The sequence below is a fragment of the Panthera leo genome, chromosome C1, assembly GCF_018350215.1.
Source record: "Panthera leo isolate Ple1 chromosome C1, P.leo_Ple1_pat1.1, whole genome shotgun sequence".
NCBI lineage: Eukaryota > Metazoa > Chordata > Mammalia > Carnivora > Felidae > Panthera > Panthera leo.
The window spans coordinates 40,493,082-40,517,996 of NC_056686.1; the positions used below are offsets into that span (position 1 = coordinate 40,493,082).

The window sequence follows — 24,915 nt, forward strand, 5'->3', positions numbered from 1 at the left end:
ATGCATGCATCTGTTATTGCAGCTATCACCTTACTATGTAAATATTTACTTGTCTTCCTTAGTAATGTGTGAGTTCCTTACAGCCAGGAACTAGATCTTATTCATTTTAGTATTCCTAGTGCCTAGCACACATTCTGGCACATAGTGTGTTCTCACTGAATAGTAAACTACTGAAATAAGATGAACATGAAAAGGATATGACTGAGTTTTTGGATCCTGATTTTGTCATCAGAATACTAGTTGTTTTAGCTTTGTATCATTTGCATATGTAAAGGAACATCATTCCATTAACCCTGAGTGTCCCAAGGCTTGGAATTATGTCACATTCATCTCTGTATTGCTAGTATCTAACTGCCTGCCAAATATCAGGTTACCAGTGTTTACTGAACTGAAGCAAATTAAATTGAAATTAGATGAGGGCATTCATGCTGCAAGATACTATATGACTAGTAGCATTCATCTTTATTTCTGTATGTTATCTTTAAGAATAAATAAAAAAAAGTTTTGTCAGTTGCCTTATTGAAATCCAGATTTAGGGATATATTTTAAATTACTGACATGTATGTCAAATTATTAAAAAAAATCTTTGGGCATCATTTATTATCATGACCATACGCTCCTTTCTAAGGATTTATAAGGCAGCAGCAACTCTTCAGGATTTGTTTTAAAATTTGGCATGAATTGATGGCAAGGTAATAGTGGTAATTGTCTTAATGTTTCTATCTTTTTTCCTCTTTTGAAGTGCTCCTAGCATTCCTTCTATTAAACAAAAAATGTCCCCAAAGATGTCCTGTTGTTTGTGTGGATATCATTGGCAAGATTTTTCAGTACCTTAGCAGGCATGAGACATAAATTTACAGATTCAAGAAGCTCTGTGGGACACCAAAGAGGATTAATACTAAGGAAGCCATACAAAGGCACACCCTAGTAGTCACATTGCTGAAAACCAAAGATAAAAAGAAAAGTCTTAAAACACATCCCATGAAGAGAACAATGACAAGAATGGTAATTAACTTCCCATTAGAAAAAAATGGAATAAATACAGGGGACAACGGAATAATATCTTTCAGTGCTGAAAGAAAAATTATCAAACTAGAATTTTATATGTAGCAAAATTATCCTTCAAAAGTGAGAATGAAGACATTTTCAGAAAAGAAAACATGAGAGAGTTTGTTGCCAACAGACCTGCACATTATAAGAAATGCTAATGGCAGTTCTTTAGGCTGAAGAAAAGTGACACCAGACAGAAATATGGATCTATGGAAGAAGTGAAGAGCACTGCATATGGAATATATATGTGAGTAAACATAAACAACTATGCTTGCCTTTTTATTAATTTTTAATGTACTCATTTATATTTGAGAGAGAGAGAGAGAGAGACAGAGCTTGAGTGGGGGAGGGTCAGAGAGACAGAGCCAGAATCTGAAGCACGCTCCAGGCTCTGAGCTGTGAGCTGTCAGCACAGAGTCCGATGAGGGGCTCAAACCCACGAGCAGCAGGATCATGACCCAAGCTGAAGTCGAACACTCAACGAACTGAGCCACCCAGGTGCCCCGCCTTTTTATTATTTCTTAAAGAATATTCTACTAGCACAAAAATATACTGTGGAGTTTTATATTTCATGTAGAAGTAAAATATATGACAACAGTAGTGAAAGAAAATAAGTAAATGGACTTTCTTATAAGGTTCTTATATAGAAGGTAGTAATAATATTAACTCAAGGTAGACTAAGAAGTTATAGATGCATATTATAATTTGTAGAACAACCACTAATAAATAGAAGAATCATAGTTAAAAAGCCAACAGAGAGGGGCACTTGAGTGGCTCAGTCGGTTAAGCGTCCAACTTTGGCTTAGGTCATGAACTCGCCCACTTTGGATCCTCTGTCTCCTTCTGTCTCTCTCCCACTCGCATGCATGAAACCATGTGGCTGTTTCCTGGTATATCAATATTTTTATCTTGGCATATTAAATTACTCCCAGATTATTCGTTAGGATTTATGATATAAGAAAATCTCTAATCTTGGGGCACCTGGGTGGCTCAGTCAGTTAAGCATCCAACTTCTAAGCATCTGACTTGGCTCAAGTTACGATCTCACAGTTCGTGGGTTCGAGCCCCGCAATGGGCTCTGTGCTGACAGCTCAGAGCCTGGGGCCTGCTTTCAGATTCTGTTTCCCTGTCTCTCTGCCCCTCCCCCGCTTGTTCTTTCTCTCTCTCTCTCTCAAAAATAAATTTTTTTTTAAATCTGTAATCTTAACAATAAGAACATACTTCACTTTGGCATAATCCACATTGTAACTTTACATACTCTTCATGCATGCGTAAGTGGAAAGACTAATAACCTAGGCAGTATTTCTCTGTTCCACTCCGTTTTGGCAGAATATTTACTACTTTATTCCAAAGTAATCACTAAATAATGCTTTCCTCTTCTAAAATACAATGTCCTTTATTTTTTGTTTGTTTATTGAAGTCCAAGTTAGTCAACAAAAATGTAGTATAAAACAAAGTTCTTGATTATGTATACTGGAATTTAAAATAAAAAATAATAAAATAAAAAGATAAAACAAAGTTCTTGTGTTTCAACCTGGAGCCAGCCTGCCCTGGCTGGAATCAATTCTATTATTTTTGCCTCAACATCATTATCTTTGTTTCAAGTCCCACTACTGGAACCTTAGGAAATACCCATAACTGGTAGTACTCCCAGAAAAGTGAAGCCAAAATATATTTTTACATTTTTATTATGTATACTATGCATTTTATATATAGACAGCACAAATACAGACACATACCAACACAATACAGACACTGGTAAATGTAAAAGTGAAGTTTACAAGAAAAAAAAAGAAAAAAAGCAGAAAAAGGATAATCTCTTGCTAAAGTAATCATAGCAGCAACCTAACAGCAATCCTAATAGTACCTAAATAATCCTAATAGCAACTACTGCCACATACAGCTTCAAAATAGAAGTCAATTAAATTAAATCCAGTTTTTTATCTTTTGATCACTCTATTAGTCTCAGTAAATCCAGGGACAGCAGAAAAACTTTATTTTCTTTTTGTGTTTCACAAAGCTACAAAAGGATGAAGGAATCAAAAAATAACTGGATGCAGCTTTGTTTGTTTTTTTTTAAAGGCAAGCTTGTAAAGTGCAGCACTTACTAATTTTTTCCACTGTTGTAGTCACAATGATAGAGGAAAGGAAACACGGGAGAGGAGGAGACAACCCAAAGAAAAACAAGTCAGATCCTTACAATTTCTTTGAAATTTCATTTTCAATTTAAAATTCGTGCAAATTTCATATTTACTTCATAGTAAATTTCATATTTACTTCATAGTAACTGTTTTTAATTTTAAAAAACACATATTTATAAATTATTCTAGTAAATTGGTCCTACAAGAAGACATTGACATTTATTCTGTAGCTTTGAGTACTTCCTAGCATACCCATTTGAGAAATGTGCATATACAAATCACAGACTTGACTTTGGAGTAGAACAAACCTGAGTCCCAAACACAGCCTTGTTATGACTACCTGTCATTAGATAATTACTTAACCTCCTTACGCCTCCACTTTCTCATCTTTAAAATGGGAATAGTAATGACGGCTATCACAAATTGAAAGGTATATACCAATTAGATTGGATAATGCAGATAAAACACTTATCACATCGGCCAAAGTAATGCTGAATAAACGTTAGTAGTAGTTATTATAATCACCATCTCTAAAAATCAATCTGTACAATGAAGGACTGCCTAGTTTACAGGGTGGTAAGAACTGTGAAGGATCTAATATTTTACTCACTTGCAAACCAACAATTTAGCATGTTACAATTTCAAAGACGCTAGAGGAAGACACAAGACTCCTAGATCAAGAATAAAGTACTTTATTACTCACAATAATAACAGTAGCCAGAGTATCAGCATTTTCTTACATGGGTTCCCAAGTCCCATTTCTCACATGGTGATACAGAGTGGGCCAGGTGACAACTGCACATGCAGTAGAGGAGAGGAACCCTGAGCTTAGGGAATCTTTTATAATAGACAGAGAGCATGGACACCTTTGCTTTGGAGGGAGAAGGTATCTTTATCTCCCAAGCTGTAAGCAAACCTGCCCTTTGGTCCAGAAGGAGACATTATCTAAGCTGGTCACAATACAATACCCCTGAAAAGACAGTTTGGAACAATCTGTCTCTATTCATAAGACGTGCCGAAATATGAGGCACAGAGACTTGTCTCTCTCACTTCTAACTATCTTGGCTGCTGACAAAGTTTCTCATGAGTATATGATTCTAACAGCTACTCTGATTATTCTGACTGACAAAGGGCTGGGACTAAATCCATTCAATCTGTTTCATACAGCATTTAATTAAAGTAGCTATCAACAGGCAGCAGGGTAAGATTAACCTTCAGAATTGATTTCAACCATGTTTCTCCGAGTCCTAAATAAGGACTCTGAGAATAAGTTGAAGAAATCCCATAAAACATCAGAGTCTACCTCAGAAAGTCTGGCAGTTCTGTCCCCAAAGTTCTGTATGAACTTTTCCACTTGGCCCAAGGCATTAATCCAGGAACAAGAGAATGTATTAACAATTATACAGACTCTGTTTCAGCCTACAAGGAAGAAGTCTAGGGCAATTTTATCATCCATAACAATGCTGGTGAGTTGAGGCTAATCTGAATGCTTTCCAGGGCCAGGGTATGTCACTGATTATGTCAGCTAAAAAGTCAGGAACAAATTCTGAACCACCAATTCTAATTAAATAAATTCCCTCATAGAGATAACTGTCTACAGGATGTGCATAAATAACAAATTGGTTATGACTCTGGGAAGCTTCCCCAAGAAAATAAGGATAGTGTCATTTTAGAGAGATCTCCATAGTTAACTGAAGGCTATAAGATCTACTGGTGGTATTCTGTTAAACACTCAAAGGTGCAAGAGTCCATATTTTTAGGAGGGAGGTATGTTAATGCCTGGCTTCCACACAAGAAATAAGATCCTGAGGGCAGATATAGTATACCTAGAAAACGTGGGTTGTTTACAATTATTGGGTCCTTCCAAATGGGACCTACATTAGTCTGAAAGACACAGTCAACCTGTGTCCCAACATGGCCTCCCAGCCAGGTGTCAGGCCTAGAGTTCCCAAATTCAGTTTGAACAACTGAGTCTAGTCCTTGTTTTTGAAAGGACTGAATGAGAGCAGTCAATCCAAACTGTCCCAATTATCCAGGCCACCAGTAATCTGCCCCATAGAATCTCTGAGAGAAGGCTATGGAATGGGAGTGGGTAGACATGAGGTGGTACCGACAGGTGTTGTGCATGGAAGGTATAGGAGCTGGGGCAACCCTTGCTTTTTCCAATAGATTTTTCAGTAAGATTAAAGAGAATGGCCATCAAATGATGATCAGAGCTGAGCAATCTAATGGAGGATGGCACACTCAGCAGTCAATTAAATTTAATGTGCCTGCAAAAGTTTGGAAGAGCTGCACCAGGACATTTTCCTTCATAAGGAAAGCTTTAAGTGTGGTTCTGAAGGTGTCTCCCTTCCCCAAAGCTTCTGGAGTCTAAGGTGTTCCTTCCCTGGGTGTCAAGATTGTTGTTTTCCCTCCACTGCCACAAAATCAGTATGTTCCACTCCAGTAGCTATAATTTCATCTTTTTTCCAATCATCTCCTACTCATACTCAGGCCTTCCCCCTAGAAATGTCAGGTATGAAACAGTCAAGGGAATTTTTATTAAACCTACAGAAACCCATTTACGGTCTCTACTGACCCACATGGACCACTGTAGGGGAACTCAACAAGCAGTGTACTCAACCAGTAGTCATTATCCTTATGATCTAGGACCATGTCAACCAGCATGGGTTGCATGGGTTCCATGTCAACCCAACATGAAAATCCAGGTGGTGAACAAGAATTAAGTTTGAATCCCTCAGGACACCACCTTTTGGCAAGCTGCCATATAAAAGGTATACCGACAAGCTGGCACTGCACTGCAGCTAGGAGAAAAAAAGAAGCTCCTTGCCCAGAAATAGGATAGAATGTGAATTTTCAAAACAGGACTATATAACCTCTCACCCCTTCCACCCCGATCATTACCCATGAAGTGACCCAAGTTGAGATGATCCCTTTCTGGGCATAGCTGTATTCACTGGCCTAACTGACTTAGTAAGTAAAAAGATGTTTCAGTCTTCAACATTTATCCACATACCAGATGCCTGTGGATGGTAGGGAGCATGAAAGGTCCCTCAAATATCTTGACTATCAAGCTCACTGTTGAGGGGCTTCTGAGATAAAAAGTACACCACTGTCAACTGCAAATGGCCCAGAAAGCCCAAAAGCATAACACAGATTAGTTTCACAAGCCAAAATTGTGTGGCCAGTCAGCCAACTGGACTAGAACAACAACACCATAACCAGAAAAAGTATCAACAGCAGTGAAGCAGCACTGATACTTCTGAGTGGGAGGTCAAAGTTCCAATGTATTAAATCTGCCAAAAACAAGCAGGAGCCACATTCCATGAAATGTGGCTTCTTTTATTATGTGACAAGTAGGTCAATTTTTGGCAGAAGTCACAAGTATAGTATGCAATGCTACTCTCTGCATCAGAAATACACAGTCCTTAAGTCTACACCCAGTTTATGATAGCTGATGCGTTATCACATCTAATATGATGGGTGGATCCAGACAACAATGATGGCTCTGGGCAGTGCAGTCTCAATCAGAAGCTTGATTCCAGTGGGCTTCATTAGAGAACAGGCCCTTATTGTGGGCATCTACATGAGTGATCCAGACAGTTTGATCAGCAGCTATAATTTGTTTCCATAGTTCACAGCTTCAAAGAGAGCTGTCTTTAATCTGCCAGTCTATAGTTTCCAAGTGGCAGACCAAATAGCTAGACCATTGGCAATAGGCCAAAGGGGCAGGAGAAATACAAGTTTCATGAAGGAAAGTACTGGCCAGAGCTATAAAAACAGCCTTGGGGCACCTGGGTGGCTCAATCAGTTGAGCATCTTGGTTTCGCTCAGGTTATGATCCCCGCATCAGACTCCACACTGAGCATGCAGCCTGCTTAAGATTCTCTCTCTCTCTCTCTCTCTCTCTCTCTCTCTCTGTGTGTGTGTGTGTGTGTGTGTGTGTGTGTGTCCCTCTCCCCAACTCACGCTCTCTAAAATTAAAAAATTAAAATTAAAAAAAAGAACAGCCTTGAGCTCTATCCACTGAACAATCACATCCACTATCAATCTGCATAGCTGGTACAGAGGCTGAACAGCCCCAGGAAACAAGCAGACACAACGAGTTTCAGCTTGGCTGAACCACTGGTAAACTAGGCCTAGGTTTAAGGAAACCTCTATGAATTGAGGACCCCACTGAGGCGGTGGCTTTGCCTTAGACAGTGAAGTGGGGAATAAAGATTCCTCCAAAGGAAAGGCTGAGCCATAAGACATTATGCACCCCCATCCTCTCATCTCTCAAACAAACCAGTGAAAATTCTAACAACTTTGCTTTGTGCCCATAGAAGTTGCAAATTTGTCTCCTTTCACATTCAAGTGTAGGTGTACACAGGTCTATAAATGTTGTCTAAAAGGAGACAGAAACTTCTGCCCAGCCAGGACAAATCTTAGTACTAGTGGTTACATTGTGGGGAGTGGGGGGAGTCTGACTCTGAATCTAATAGACTAGTGAAAAAAATTCCCTCCACCAAAGAAGATACCTGAGGGTGGTTAAGAGTTAGCAACAACCAGAATGTTCAGACAGCTGTCTTTGATCCTACTTCCTGGTGCTCAGCCTGCAACCACCTCCCTAATTCTTCCTCATTAACAGGCAATAAAGTAGAGAACCACTTAACAATTTGGACAACATGTTCAACACCAATTCCCATAGACTTCTCTCAAATTCTGTTAACCAGCCCATGAGGCCGTCACCCTTCCTCTTCCAGAAAGCCATGTGTCTGTCGATATACCATCCTTGTTGCCAAAACTGTCAGAACAGTGAAAGATCTGGTATTTTTTACCCTACTTGCAAGCTAACAAGTTAGCCTGACAATTTCATTGATGCGGGCAGAAGACCTAGACTCCTGGGTTGGAGACAATGAACTTTATGACTCATGACAATATTCATAGCCAGAATATCACCATTTTCTTAGGCAGTCCCAGGCCCATTTCCCACAGTGCAACACAAAGTAGGCCAAGTCATACCTGCACACGCAACAGATTGCACTAGAGGAGGAACTCAGAGCCTAGACAACCCAAACCTTTCAAAATGCAAAGGGTATACATGCCTACCCTTTACTCCAGAGGGAGACACTATCTCTATCTTCCAAGGTAGCTCACTATACAAACATCCTTGAAAAGAGCAGAAACAAAAGCAGTCAATGTCTCTGATCACAAGACATACAGAAATCATGGAGAATTGTATCAGTGGATCCCAAAAAGGCCACCGTAGAGTTTAGCTATTAAGAGCCTAGCACAGTATCTGATACATACAAAGCAACAAACAGCTAGATACTAATGTTCTTATTCCTCCCCCATTAAACCTAAAATAAGAATGTTCAATTGTGTCTCCACCTCACTTTTATTACATGCCAAAGGATATAACTAAGATTTTATCTATATACATATGTGTGTATATATACGTATATATGTATGTGTACATATATATGTGTATATATATGTAAATTACAAATTTATAATAAAATAAACTAAATTAAAAATAATTTTTTTAAGTATGCTCCACACCCAACATGGGGCTCAAACTCCTGAGGTCAAGAGTCACATGCTCTACTGACCAATCCAGTCAGGCCTCCTCCTAAAATTATATTTAAAAACACAAGTTCAGGGCACCTGGGTGGATGGCTCAGCTGGCTAAGCATCTGACTTCAACTCAAGTCATGATCTCACAGTTGCTGAGTTCAAGCCCCTCATTGGGGTCTGTGCTGACAGCTCAGAGCCTGGAACCTGCTTTGGATTCTGTGTCTCCCTCTCTCTCTGCCCCTCCCCCATTCATGTTCTCTCAAAAATAAATAAACATTTAAAATTTTTAAAAACTAATAAAAAATTTAAAAAAACATAAGTTCAACCACTACTTTTCCCTTGGGAGAAAGAAGGCAGGGAGCCAGAAGGGCACAAGAAACAAAGCTTTCCTCTCATTAACATTATACTACTACTACAGCTCAATCATTAAAGAGTCCAGGGAACCAGGGTAACTATAGACGGAAAAAAAACAGGTGGCTGAAACCTAACTCTAAAACCATTAAGGTGCACAAAACCTGAAAAAAAATTTCTGCTTTTCTTTACCACAACTTGACATCTCATCCTTCCTACCTCAATTATTCCTCTATAACCACAAATAAGACAGGTACAATTATTCTGTTAATGTCATCAAACTGCTTCTTGAAATTATCTCAAACTCACCTTAAAGCCAATGACTAATGATTTAAAGGGGTCAAAAATTTTGATTTGAAATTTAAATCTCTGCCTTAAAAAACAGTTTGAAAGTGAAACCATAATGAAGAAGAGTGATTGGGGCACCTGGCTGGCTCAGTCGGTGGAGCATGCAACTCTTGATCTCCAGGCCATGAGTTCAAGCCCCACACTGGGTATAGAAATTACTTAAAAAGAAAAAAAAAAAAAAAAAATCTTTAAAAAAAAAAAAGAGTGACTGACACATAATTCAATAACAGCATTCAAATTTCCAGAAGTTATTGACCTCAAGCCCTCTATTTTGCCACATTACCTTACTGAGCCCTCTATAAAAAGGAGAAAGCACCAGAAGGGAGGTGCTTTGTATTTCTCTATAAATGGGTCACTTTAAAGTTATAATCCTCAATTCGATAAAATAGGCTGATTTTCATTCTCTCAATGACAAATTTTATTATTCAAAATCATGTCAATAAATGGTAGATACTTAAAAATACAGCTGACCCTTGAAAACCACGTGTTTTAACTATATGGGTCCACTTATACCAGGATTTTTTTTTTCAATCCAGTACAGTACTGTGTATTTTCTCTTCCTTATGATTTTCCTAATAACATCTTCTCTAGCTTGCTTTATCGTAAAAATACAACATATAATACATAGAACATATAAAATGTGTTAACCGTTTATATTATCAATAAGGCTTCCAGTTTAAAGGCTATTAGCAATTAAATTTGGGGGGAGTCAAAATTACACGTGGATTTTCAACTGCATGGCAGGTTGGTGCCCCAAACCCCTGCATTGTTCAAGGGTCAACTATACATACAAACTTACAATTCTACTCTATTTGTACCATAACAGCTAACATTCATAATATTCCTTCAAAATATATTCACTGAGTCCCTCTTATAGATATTGTAGGAAAAGACGGTTAAGACCAAGGCGGTTGTTCAAAGAGCTGACAGTCGCAGAAAAAAACAAGTGATTACCAACAATCTGGCATAAGACTCAAAAGAAGAGAAACATACAAAAGATATACAACATATGTAAGACAAAATGATTAACCCTAAAACTGGGCAGAGGGTACTGATGTTATAAGCACAAGGCAGCCAATAGGTTTTAAGAGATAAATAGAAGTTTTCCAAAGGGCCACAAAAAATAAGGGTATAAAGGCACGGAGCCTTGGGGCACCTGGTTCAGTTGGTGGAGCATGCAACTCTTAATCTCAGGGTCATGAGATCATCCCCACAGTGGATGTAGAGCTCACTTGTGGGTCGTGGGTGGGGAGGATATGAAGCCATAAAACACATTCTACTGTGAGCATCAAATATATATAAAATACTCAATTTTCCTATGCCATAAAAATGCAACAGTACTTAAGACAACAAAATCAAAAAAGTCCCAAGAATGGATGTAACTTCTAAAGTCATCTAGATCAGTTGTTCCCAAGTGTAGATCTTGGATCATCAACATAACCTGGGAACCTGACTGAAACACAAATTTTCAAGCCCTACCTAGAATGCACTCAATCAGAAACTTGGGGTGGGATCCAACAACCTAAGGTTTAACAAGCCTTCCAGGTTATTCTTATGCAAATTCAAAGTCTGAGAATCAATGATTTAGATGAGGGTTTTTCAGCACTAAAGACATTTTAAGGTGGATAATTCTTCATTGTGAAGGGATGTCTTGTGCAGAATGTTTAGCAGCATTCCTGGCCTCTACCCACTAAATGCCAGGAGCACCCCCTAGATGTGACAATCAGAAATGTCTCTAGACATAGCCTAGTGTCCCCTGTGGGGAAATTATCCACAACTGAACACCACTAATCTAGATAAGGATCAGCAAACTTTCCTGTAAGGGGCAGGGTTAATATTTTAGGCTTTGCAGGCCAAGCAATCAACTACTCAACTTTGCTATTGAGGGCAAAAGTGGCCAGAGACAATATGTACACAGATATGCATGACAGCCTTTCAATAAAACTTTATTGACAAAATCAGGTGGTAGTTTGGCACTCAGGATGTAGTTTGCTGATCCCTAATCCAGATCAATTACCTAAATTATAACTGAATGTCTTCAACCCCAGCTGCTGGCAACTGATTGTCCTGACTCTATATGAATACCTAATCTAGTCCAGTCCTGTTTTCAGGTAGATATTGCTCTAGACAAATCTTCATTTCATAGACTGAGTAACTCAAACCGAGAAAGGATAAATGACTTGCTCAGAGAATCAGAGCCCAAACAACAACAAATGACAACAACAACAAAATAAACAGCAATAAACTAGAGCTCTAGTCTGCCTAAGTGCAATGTTCTAACAAATGCTTCCTACAGAGGTATATAACCATATAATGCTGTTTGTGAAGCATTCAAATATTCTAGCACTTTGCAGTTACTAAAACCTGGCAAGAATAGTATTGGTTTCATGGTGGGAGGAGGGGAGTGAAATAACTTTATCTTAAAGGTCCGAATAGTAAATATTTTAGGCCTGTGGGCCATAATGTCTGACTCAACTAGTCACCTCTGTCACTGCAGCAAGAAAGTAGTCACAAACAATAAGTGAATAGCTATGGCTGTATTCCAATAAATCTTTATGTATAAAAACAGGCAGCCAACTTACAGGCTATAGTTTCCTGACCCCTGATCTACAAAGTTCATAAACCCAGTCTGGAAAACAACAGGCATCAACCCAACCCCGCTCAACAAATCTAAAGGCTTTTTATTCCATGCCTTCTGACCACCTGCAAACTTAGAGGTATGGCACTAGACTGGAATGAGTGCTAGTCTAGGAACAACCAAAGTGCCAGACCCACCCTCACTTCCGCCCTTCTGGCATGTCTATTATATGCCAGATACTATTAATTCATTTTGTATGTAAATTTTATCATTTGGAGAAATTTCTGAATGGTGGGTCTTGTTTTCCTCTAGAACTCCAAGCCATGTGACACATTAAGCTAGAAAATAAACACTCTAATGTGCACCTGGACAAAATCTTTATTTCAAACCAACCCATGAACTTGGACAAGTCACTTCCTTTTTCTGATCTCAATTTCCACAAAAGGAAAAATGAGAAGCTGGAAATAGATGATCTCTGAAGTCTCCTGCAGAGAACAAGCATATACTTTAAAATTGTCAAAAATGAAAATAACAAGGCACTTGGGTGTCTCAGTCAGTTAAGCATCCGACTCTTGATTTCAGCTCAGGTCGCAATCTCACAGTTGTGAGATCAAGCCCTGCTTTGGACTCAATGCCCGTGGAGCCTGCCTGAGATTCTCTCTCCCCTCTCTCTGCTCCTCCCCCATGCATGCTCTTTCTTCTCTCTCTCTCAAAATAAATAAATAAAAATTTAAAAATAAAATGAAAGTAACAACTAAAACTTAATGAACTCTTTCTACACTAGACATCTATTCTAATCACTTTACAAGCATTAACTCAGTTTTCATATGAGGAAACTGAGGCAGAAGTGTGAAGTGATTAGTCAAAGATCACAAGATAAGTGAGTTGCAGAGCTGTGATTTAAATCCAAACAATCTGACCTCAGAGTCCATGCTCTTAACTACTAAACTTTATTCTACATGCCAAAACCTTATTTTCCCAATGACCAACAATCCAAACACAAACACAACATGCTTTGTCTCTCTAATGAATAAAGAGGATAGTGGAGAAAAGAAAGGACAATAACAAGACTACTTTCTGCCACAGTACTCAATCTCCTGCCTAAGGCAACCTCCCAGGAAATACATATGATGTTCCACCGATACATAGTTTGGTCCCTAATCCACAACATCACAAAGGACACCTATCCATGTGGATTAATACCATTTCTACTTGCACAGTCTGGCATCTCCTTTTGTAGAAGATTCACAGCTTCATTTAAAAGGAAAAAGCGTTATGAAGGGGCAGAAACTAATTTCAAGTGACTTACTGATAGTGTCATGGAAGAGTTCATGCTACCAAGAGAAGCTGACAAATAAAAATTTAAAAGTCCATAGTGACAGTCCAGTATGAAAATGCATAAAGCAATTTAGGCAGCAAAGGTTTCACTAGTTTGAAAGACCAGAGAGGAAAATAAAAGCACAACTATGTCATCCAGGAAACAACTGAAAGTAACATCAAAATCAAAGCCAAATTAGAGAAGAAACAGACTCACTCTGTGACCACTGGAACTAGGTTCAGAAAACATTTTCTTAGCATGGCAGATAAGGTTTTGCTTTCTTTTTTATGTTTATTTATTTTGAGAGGGAGCATCAGCATGCATAAGTTGAGGGAGGGGGGGAAGGGAGGAGAATCCCAAGCAGGCTCTATGCTATCAGTGCAGAGCCCCATGTGGGACCCAATCTCACAAACTGTGAGATCATGACCTGAGCAGAAATCAAGAATCAGACACTTAATGGACTAAGCCACCCAGGCATCCTGATAAGATTTGTTTCCTTAAAAAAATACATTACTATTATGAAAGTTGTTCCTTTTTTTTTCCTTGACTTGAGTGAAGCTATAATCTACATCTCTATATTAGACAGTAACAGAAAAATATAAGTAGAAAAATATATGAAATCAACATATGACACCAACCTAAGTAGCTATAGCACCCGTTTTGTTCCCCCCCCCAAAATTGTTATAAAAATGTATCTTAGAGGAAAAAGAAATTAGCATTGCATTAATTAAAAGGTTAAGCGGGAAAGGGAAAATTTTTTTTGTTCAGATAGACCTAAAATAAAACATAACTAACATTACTAAAATTATTTGATAGCAACAGCAATTCTATTTGGATAGCTCTTTTCACATCTGCAAGTAAACCAAATATATCTCAAAAGTTTGTTTGAGCAAATGATATTTGCTCTACACCTCAACCTTTAAAAAAAAAAAAAAAGGCAAAGAATTCTACAATTACAAAAAGAACAAGATCTGGAATTTTCACCTGAATGCATCTATTTGTTATAAAAAAGACATTAAGGAAAAAAGAAAACTGTCCTCATTTATTAATGCCTGCCTGTTTTTAAACCCAGGAAATTCCTCTACATCTCCTCCTAGCTCTAGCCAGCCAAAACTGTAGGTGTACTACTCTATTCATTCCTTTACCAGTATCATACCATGCTAACACTATTTACATTTAAAATTGATTTTTTTTTTTTTTTGGACTATTCCAAATTCTAAACTCACTTGCCCAGAGTTGAATTTACAAATAATTCATTAAACATGATACTGCCATTCTCTCCATTCAAGCTTTTGGTGGTGAGCCACTATGGATAACAGTATGGCAGTTCCTCAAAAAAAATTAGAAATAGAAATGCCATATGATCCAGTAATTCTACTTCTGGATATATACCTATAGGAATCGAAAGGAAGGAGTCAAACAAATAATTGTACACCCATGTTCACAACAGCACTAATGATTCACAATAGTCAAAACATGGGGGAAAAAGTGTCCATTGACAAATAAATGGGTAAACAAAATATGGTTCAGCAGTCCCCCATAATCCACAAGGGTTATGTCCCAAGGACTCCCAATGGATGCATGAAACCAAAGACAGTACTAAACCCTATATGTTTTTTCCTATACATACATACTTATGAGAAAGTTTAATTTATAAATTCAGCATAGTAAGAGATTAATAACTATAACAGAATAATCTTAGCAATACTGTATACTGTAATGAAAGTTATCTGAATGTGGTCTCTCAAAATCTTACTGTACTCACCCTTCTTGATGATGTGATATGAAAAAATGCCTACATGATGAGATAAAGTGAGGTAAATGACCCAGGCATTGTGTGTAGTATTAGGCTACTACTGACCTTCTGATTACACATCAGGAGGATCATCTACTTCCAGACAACAGCTGACCAAGGGTAAGTGAAACCATGGAAAGCAAAACCACAGATGATGGAGGACTATTGTATATACATACAGTGGAACAGTAGTCAGCCTTTTTAAAAATGAAGGGAATTCTGACACTACTAACTGGATGAATATTGGAAACCTCATGCTAAGTAAAATAAGCCAGCTGCAAAAGGATAAATAGTGCAAGATTCCACTTATTAGGTACCTAGAAAACTCACATTCATAGACAGAAAATAGAATGGTGGTTGCCAGGGGATGGAGTTCAAAAAAAATGGGAAGTTACTGTTTAATGGTTAATGTCACAGTTTTGCAAGATAAAAAGATTTCTGGAGATGGATGGTGGTGATGGTTGCACAACAATGTGAATATATTTGATGCCACTGAACTGGACACTTAAAGTGGCAAATTAAGATGGCAAATTTTATGTTATGTGTATTTCACCACAATTTTTAAAAATTTTTAATTGAGGGGTACCTGGGTGGCTCAGTTGGTTGAGCATCCAACTCTTGGTCTCAGCTGAGATCATGATCCCACGGTCATGGGATCAAACCTCCCCCTACTTGAGATTCTCTCTCTCTCTCTCTCTCTCTCTCTCTCTCTCTCTCCCTCTGCCCCTCTCCCCTGCTCTCTCTAAAATAAAATAAATAAATGTTAAAAAGTAAATGAAAATCCTGTACCTTTCTCAAAAAAGGAGAAAAAGGGGGGCAAACCAATTAGAAGACATTGAACTATAGAAAACAGGCTGATGGTTGCCAGTAAGGAGGATGGGTTAAATAGGTAATGGGGATTAAGGAGTACACCTGAGGGGCACCTGGGTGGCTCAGTCCATTAAGTGCCCGACTCTTGATTTTGGAGCTAATGGTTCTAGGATCGAGCCATGTTAGGCTCTGCGCTGACAGCGTTAGAGACTGCTTGACATTCTTTCTCTCCCTCTCTCTCATGTCCCAGACACTCAGGTACATGTGCTGCTCTCTAAATAAACAAACATTTTTTTAAAAAATCATGTCCCTTTCTACAAAGGCAGCACTGAGCTAAGTTACTATTAATTTCATGGTCATATGTTCACTTTTGGGTGGAGAAATTGATTTGCACAGTTACAGAAGAATCCAGCATCTTCCAAATGTCTACACTCCAAGACTTGAACTGCAATCTTTAAAATTACCCAGTTTCTGATAACTGGATCAATGCTAATTTTTTAAAGTTAATCCTATGAAAAGTTTATGTAATATAAAAAAAAAAGGAAGAATAATTGATCTTAAAGCTAAGTCCACAAGAGCAAACTGATCTGGAATCATCATTTGTGAGAAGAATATGAGGTTCCTAAAAACACAAAAGGCTAATGTGCTCAATATATATATAGTTTCTAAGTAATTTTTTATTCTACCAATAATGTTCCTACCTACTTGACAATATAAAAGAAACCTTCATCATTTGGCAAACATGAGAATGCCATAGCTTTTTCCCATTTTGTAAACAACTGTTCACATCAGTGCCACTGGTTTGAAGAGAAAAACTTAGTAGAATATACTAATGTGATCAAAATTAAACCCCAAATGCTTGTCAGAAAATCTTACTCTGAGTACAAGAATCCTAAATTTCCTATTTTGGGCCAATATAAGGTTCATAGTAAGCACAATAACTGTCATAAATAATGAGAGAACAAGCAGCTACAAGTTGTCACAGGAAGTATAAAAAGTTTGGTGAAATCTCAACAAAGTTACACTTACCTTAAAGCTTTTAATGAGGTACACTGCTCTAAATTGTCTAAATCCATTCTTACCAGAATATGCCAATTTTATTTTTTTAATGTTTATTTATTTATTCTGAGACAGGGGGCAGGGAGAGGGGACGAGGAGAGCCAGCAGAGGGGCAGAGAGAGAGGGAGACAGAGAATCCCAAGCAGGCTCCAAGCTGTCAACACAGAGGCCACACGGGGGTTGATCTTATGAAGCATAAGATCGTGACCTGAGCCGAAATCAAGAGTCGGATGCCTAATCCACTGGGCCACCAAGGCACCCCAGAACATAACAATTTTATAACAGGATAAGCTACTCCTAGAAAGAGTCCTTTTTCATACAACCATATTCCACATTAGATAAAAGACTAGAGAATGAAAAAAAGAATTAAGAAAATAAAAGACTTAGGCAAAAAAAAAAAAAAAATCCTAGACCATGCTAATCATACAAAACACCAAAATCTTGTGGTCAACTTTTATTTTCAGAACACTTCTTTCTGTCTGAGTTTGGAAGTTACAGTATAATCAAATACAGATACATCCATATTCCCAATAAATCTGGTAACCGGGTAAGATAAAGAACAAACTCTGGAAATGACTATCACAATATTAAGTTGTAAAAACAAGGAAATTTTAAAAAATCAGAGAAAGAGGGAGAAGAGAAACGCAACAAAATCTCATTAAGAAAAAAATGCCACCTGCTGTGCTAGTGTTAAACCATGGTGTGTGATGACAGTATTATAGAATGAAAAGTCTATACATAACAGTAGTTTCTAAATTAATCCCAAAATGATTGGTTAAAAATATCTCACTACAATAATTTTTTCATCATACATCAAAAGGCAAAGATGGCGTTCACAGGATATTAGCTCTAAATCCAAGTCTTTCATGAGGTACAACTCTACTTTCAAAGGGCCTCCCTAAGATACTTATATATTAGTGTAACTACAGTTGGGCTAAGTAAAGGAATAACCTTTGCTTATCCTTTAAATTATTCCTGGAATTAAGACACCAACCAAACAATTCAAATCTGGAGGAGAGGGGAATCCGCAAATATGAATTGGTAATTTATTAAGCTTATGAATTCACTGCAAAGATACTATGGTATATGCTATTTGCCTCCTCCTTATCTTCATACCCTCCAAAGATTCCAACATGGCATCAAAGTCTCAAATGTTTATTTCTCCTTGAAAAAGACCATACCCTCACCATTACCTTCACCACCACCCCCTCCTCCTTTTTCTTACTCTCCTCAATACACCACACCCACACCACCACGCTCTCCACGCCCACACTCCGTACAGCACGCTCTCAAGTAACAACCCAAAACTCCTGACCCAAAATACCCCATACTTAAAAGCCCCACAGTGAATACTCCCAAATTCTACCTGTTCTCTACATAATACAGAAAACATTACACACAGTCCACACACATACTCTAAACTATTATTAACACCCCTCACCCTACAAATCCGTATATAACACCCAACCCAGCATATGAATTGCACGTTCCCGGATGGTTCACCTCCCCCCACACCCGACACGTTCCCGGATGGTACCCCCCCCACACACACACACACACACCCCACACGCGCGCGCGCCACGTACCATACAAAAGCCCAAACCACACACCACTGCAGTGCTCAAACAAACCCTGAGAAGAGGCAACCCTTCTGGCACCAGGAACCCACGAAGTTGGAGGTGGAAGAGGAACAGGGCCAGATACTTCACCTGAAAATCCGCCAGGATCATCTCCCGGTCCATGTTGGACGCCATGGCGGCCGCCGAGTTCCGCGGCTCCGGGAGCGAAGCGCGCACCTGGCAGGGAAACGGCGCCTCCTGCGGCCGTCGCCGCCGCCGCCGCCGCCGCCGCCGCCGGGCGCCGAGGGGCTGGCAGGCGAGCCGGCGGGCGGGCCGGCGGGCCGGCGGGCGGGGCAGCGCGGGAGGCTAGGCGCTCATGCACTCAGTAACCTTCAGGCGCCCGGGCCGCCTGCTTGAGCCCCTTGGAGCCCGCGCCGCAGTTGTCCTGACAGGGAGGCTGGTCTAGATGCCGGTGTGGTCTTCCTGTCGCTGGCCAGGATGAGGACAGGTTACGACAGCGCGCACCCGACTCTCTTCAGCGGCCGTGAAACCGGCGGGGGCGGGGAAACCAGGCGAACGAGCAGGCGGGCGAACCCCACGGCCGCCTCCACCTCCTCCGCTTCCTCCCTGGCCGCCGCCTCCGCCCCTGGTTGGCCGGCGCCACAGCTGTCGCACATTTTGCCTGTCATCGAGGTCGCAAAGCACTGCTTTGCGGCTGCCACGTGACTGCTTTCCTGTCAAGCTCTGGGCGCGCGACTACCAGGCGGGGATCCGCGCGCCGCAGGCGGCGACGCCAACTAGCAACTGCGGGAGATTGAAGTCCCGCAACAGGTTATTCCGGTTTGGAATTAAGCAAAGGCCTCGGATACTGCCCCCCGCTGGCTGGGGCGGGGATGAGATTCTGAGCCTTACGAGGTTACATAGTTACATAAATACACATCAAGCCCCACAAACCAATTCGACACTCTCACGACCCGTTTTACAAACAGCATTTCATAAATTTCATTTTCTCTAACAAAGTCTCACCAAAATACAATTTCATATACAGTCTTTTAGGCTCAACCTCACTGTCAAAACCTGCTTACACACTGTCACACTCAAACCCAAGTCCCCTGACACCTGCATCCTCAGATTCTCAGTAACACAGAGATAACCAGACTCCCAAGATAGATATGGGGGAAACATGGAAGCTGAGAAAGGTGAGACTATCGACCCCAAGAAAAAGATGAGCATTTTTGTTAGTTATGAGAAATAAAACCTTTTCTATTCCTACAGCATAACATTTATTTTTTGGACCTGAGGCAACATCTTACAAATGGGGAAACCTTGAGTCCAGCTTTGAATAGTCAATTTAAAATAATTCCGTAAGTGAAGAACTTATATTAAAATACTTACCGATTACTAAAAGTTTCAGTTTATGGTCAGAAGTTGACAGGCTTTGAGACAAGAATACTCAAAGGCTATGTAATGAAGTATGACTATTTGTAATTGTCATCATGGCTGTAGGAAAAGTGACAGTGGGATATGTTTGACTTGAGTAAATATCATTTTCTAGACTATGGTAGAGCATGACTTGCCTTGGAAAGTGCATAAAACCCTGAAAGAGTGAAGTAAGATTGCTGATTTTGTACTGTAAAGTAGATACTAGTGAAATCACCATTTAGAACAAGGCCTAGCTCTTTGTATTCCCTGAACACAAAGAAGAGCACTATGGTGTTCTAAAGATCTAGGTTTATTCTGTGTTTCCCTTAAGTGAAAATAGTCTGGCCTACAACTCTCATGCAATAATCTGTATTTAGACCAGAATTAGCTAGATAAGGAATAGAACCCTCCATAGTCACATGAATTGAAACATCTTGTTTAATTGCCATCCCATTGGAAGTAATTTCAAAATAAAGCACAAATGTGAATCATGAGGTGAAACACAGAACCAGCAATTTAAGTGTGGCAATTCAGTTGTCCCATTCATATACCTCATTCTCAGCACAGGGTAGGTAAATAATTGTCTCTAGTTACATGGCCAAGAATAATGCAGCCCTGAAAAGTTGGAGGTTTTTCCTCTGTGATGGCATGTGTATATACTGCAGAACCCATTCAAATCCAGTGCTCGTCCCTTTCTCCCACCCTTTTCTCCATCTGGGAATTAAAATGATGTGGTAATGTAGAAAGATGGAAAGAATACCCTACACATTCAGGTATATGGGTTCTAGTACTGCCTTCCCAGCTAATTAGCTGGGAGAACTTGGATGGGTCACTTAGACTCTCTGACTTAATTTTCTGACATGACTGTTGCATGTGATAAGAAAACAATCATGAGAATGAATGGAAAATAAAATATTTTTACAAAATGAGCATAGATTTCACAGCATTACTAGGCTTCAGATCTAATTCTTCCCCTTAACAAAAAAAAAAAAAAAAATTCTCCAAGTCTCCATGTCTTTATGTCTAAAATGAGGCTTATAAAACTTATAGAGTAATTGTGGATATTGAGTGATATAATGCTTGTGAAAACTTTTCAGAAATTGTAAAGCTCTCCAAACATATTAGATGCTATTACTCTGTATACCAATTCCTAAATGTTTTTCTGAAGCCCACCTCTTTCATAAAACAGGCCAACAAGAATTCTTCTGCTTTCTAATCACTGCTTTTACTGTCTTTACAACAGAATTTAATGGTCTGGTAAATTCTGTAACTTTTTTCTCTAATTGTTTCATATATTAATGTTTTAATCTCTCCCCAGAGGCTGAAAGTTCCTTGAGATTACAAGCCATTTCATCCGGTGTGTTTTTATATCTACCATAATCCATATATAGCAAAGTATTGAGTACATAATAACAACCAATACTTTTGAATTGAATGTCTAGTATGTACACATATTTTACACATCTGATCTCATTTAATTCTCACAACAACCATTTTACAGAATAAAAAACTGCTCTGAGAAGTTAAGAATTTGCCCAAAGTCATGCTACAAAGTGACATACTTAGTATTCAAGGCTAGGTCAAAACTAGTGCTCTTTCCACTTAACCTGGTTACAGCCCTACAATTCACCCTCCATGTTGCAAAGTTTGTACATTTCCCTATGACCTACCTATTCATGATTTAGTACATAGCATCCAGAGTAATTGTCCACTGCAGAAAACAAAATGAAAGAAAAATATTGAATTAAAAATAGTTCATTTTTCATTTCTCCAGAATTCTTTTCTTAGAAACAATTTCATTTCACTGTCACAAACTGAGGGAATAAAAATATATAGTGATTGTATGTAAGCATGAGCAAAGGAAAATAATTTTAATCTATCCATTCTCAGAGTTGATCTACTGCATTAACTCATGGAGCGGCCTAATTCAAATATAGATCTTTTTCTAGAATCTCCATGTTCTTTGATCTTACCATTACTTTTTTAAAAGGAATTTTTATTTTATCTTCCTTTCAAATATATGTGATAAAGGTTATTTGTAGTTATTTTGCTGAATTTTCATTTGAAATAATTTTAGATTTATATTTATTTACCTTCCTTACCTTATTACCAGCTTCCTCTAATGTTACCACCTTACATAATCATGGTACAGCTATCAAAACTAAGAAATTAACATTGGTATAATACTATTAATCAAATTCTAGAGGCTCTTTGGATTTTTACATTAATGTCCTTTTTCTGTTTCAGGGTCCAATCCAGAATACATTATATATAGCCATTTATTTCCATAATAAATTTATTTCCTAAGTTTCTTTAGCCACTTCCAATCTGATAGTTTCTCAATCTTGACTTTTGAAGAGTAGTGGTCAGGAATTTTAGAATCCCACAAATTGGGTTTGTCTAAAATTTTGTCAGAATTATACTGTTTATGGATTTGGGAGGAAGAATACCACAGAAGTGATATGCCCTCATCAAGTATTACCAGGGCACATGATATCAACATAACTTATTACTGGTGGTGTTAACCTTAACTCTTTGGCTAAGTTAATCAAGCTTTTTAACCATACTACTCACTTCTAATGTAATTCATAAGAAGATTACCACAGAGTTAGATCCACAGTTGAGTAATCAAAAATATATTTCATCTAATGATTTGATGTTCTTTAGGAGGCTAGTGTCTGATCCTGGACTCTTAACTAACAGGAAAGGCGTAAGATTTGGGCTCAAGATCTGAGTCCAAATCCTATATCCCACTACTTACTGGCTTTAAGTCACAAACTCTAACAAGCCTCAATTCCTTCACCTGCAAAATGGGGATAATTATCATATTTAACTCAGAAAAAAATGGGGATAATTACCATATTTAATTAAGAGTTGTGAAGATTAAATAATCTGTGCATCATATATCATAACCATGAAACAATATACATATATTAATTATTGCTATTATATTTAAGCTTTTGAGTTGCTTACTGGGCATTTATTTTCTTACTTTACAAATTGACTTTCATAAGTGGGTTGGAGTACCCATATAAGAAAGCCTACTGAAACTCAGAAATAAAATGGCAAAGTCCCAATTATGAAATGATAAAAAGATCCCTGAGGGTAGCAGTCTGTTTTCCACCTCTGTTGGGTCTATGAACACAACAAAGACTTTGATACTAGTAAAGAAATTATAGATACCACATACACATTTCCATAAGCTAATCATTCAGAAACCACATAATTGAGTCAATGAGGAAAAGAACAAAATAATTTGATAAATTATATTTCTATAAGCTCTAAAATGAGTATGAACTGCTGGGGAAAAAGATTTCCATAACTGTTAGTATTTAATATCCAACTATAAAGCCTCTTTTCCAGTATTTGAAAGACATGTCATTATTATGCTAAAAGTGAAACCACTGGTTTCAATATAATAGATGCTTAACTGTGGATCTTTCTCATATACCATGTTAGAATGTCAAATTATTAAAGGCAGAGATACTCACCTTTCTATATACTTCAATGAACTAGCACTTAATAAAAACTAGATTCTCACTGGAGTTACTTTGTAGTGCTTACCTATGCTCTCTGAACTAAGGCTGGAACCTCTGTGATGCCAGTTGTGGTTTATACAATAAGCAGACTGAGTATATGCTTTAGGACACCAGCAAAGCCAGAGTAAAAAAAACAAAGACTTCCTTAAAGACTTTAGTATTTCAGCAAAAGCACTGAAATAGTCATCATGGAAAAAATCAGAATTTCATTGGACTTCTTTACTCTTATTTTTTGGCTTTGTTTTTATTTACATATGAGGTGGGGGGTGATGGGACATCAAAATCTTTCCAGTGCTTATGACCCCCAAAAATCTTAATCCAACTCTGTATGCATCTTAAATTATCATAAATTTTATTTACTGTTATTAAGCCAAAAGTATTTCACAGAAACAACACATATATATCTATACATAATGAGTGCACTTTAAGATTCTTCCTCATTGCAATATCTTTTCTTAGCAAGAAACCAAAATAAATACTAAAAAGCAACTATAAATTTGAAATATCTAAATGTACGTAAGAAATGAGAGGAGTTAATTTCTGGTGTTGTAGTTCATACTTGACTCACAATTCAAGTTTAGTTGCCTAAGAAAAGAGCTGTAGTTATTTTTTTCTCAACAATTCTGTTAAAGAAAAGACTGCTAATCTACGTCCTAGCCAGTCTCTTGCTAGAGATCACACAGATGTTTCTGGTGTGTTTTGTTGCTAATACTCTCATTATTCTTCAAGGAACTGGGTACAGATGTTGCTTGAGGATATGCTTGCTGGAGGCCGGCTGTAATTAGACCACTTGTCATTTTTTGCTTGGTTTCATTTTGACCACTGGGTGCACCATGTAACCGTGTTGCATGTTTTTAAGGGCAAAAAATATATATAGAAACCAGTAGTAAATTAATCTTACATAGCTTAAAGAGGAAGTTAAAAGTACAGACAACTGGTGTCTCACATGACTGAAATAAACCATTGGGGAAGAGACTATTTACTCCTTTACATTCAGACACCCTAACCACCCCCCCAAAAAAACCCCAAGCCCCCATCTAAGTAGTAAAAGAGAACCTAGGCAATAAATTGCCTTGATAGAAAACCCTTCCAAGAATTAGTGTAAATTTGCCTTTAAAATTAATTGTTTTTCTCCCTTTCCCCGAAGAAATGGAATATTTCATTGGTTCTCTTCCCTTGGAACATTAAGTCCTCCGAGTTCGTCATGATTTCCTCCTTACACCATGTCTTCAGTTTTCGTAAAAATCAGTGTGTGAAGACTTTTGGTTTTTCTCAACACTGTTCTCGCTGTCAGTCTGGGTCTCTTCCTCCACCCCCCCCCCCCCCCACCACGGACACCTCTGCCCACCAGGACCCCGGGAGTTGGTCTGGCAGGTGCGAGACCAA

The 24,915-nt window shown here is 38.4% G+C and overlaps 1 protein-coding gene across 1 annotated transcript in view; it reads right to left on the reverse strand.

The window, feature by feature from the left end:
* The window catches only part of FAF1 (Fas associated factor 1), a 514,293-nt gene extending 495,073 nt beyond the window's left edge, over nt 1-19,220 (reverse strand). The window contains exon 1 of the mRNA XM_042951186.1: nt 18,719-19,220. Coding sequence (XP_042807120.1) covers nt 18,719-18,763 — 45 coding nt within the window. The 5' untranslated portion in view covers nt 18,764-19,220. The remainder of the gene's footprint in view (nt 1-18,718) is intronic.
* Between the last annotated feature and the right edge of the window lie 5,695 nt (nt 19,221-24,915).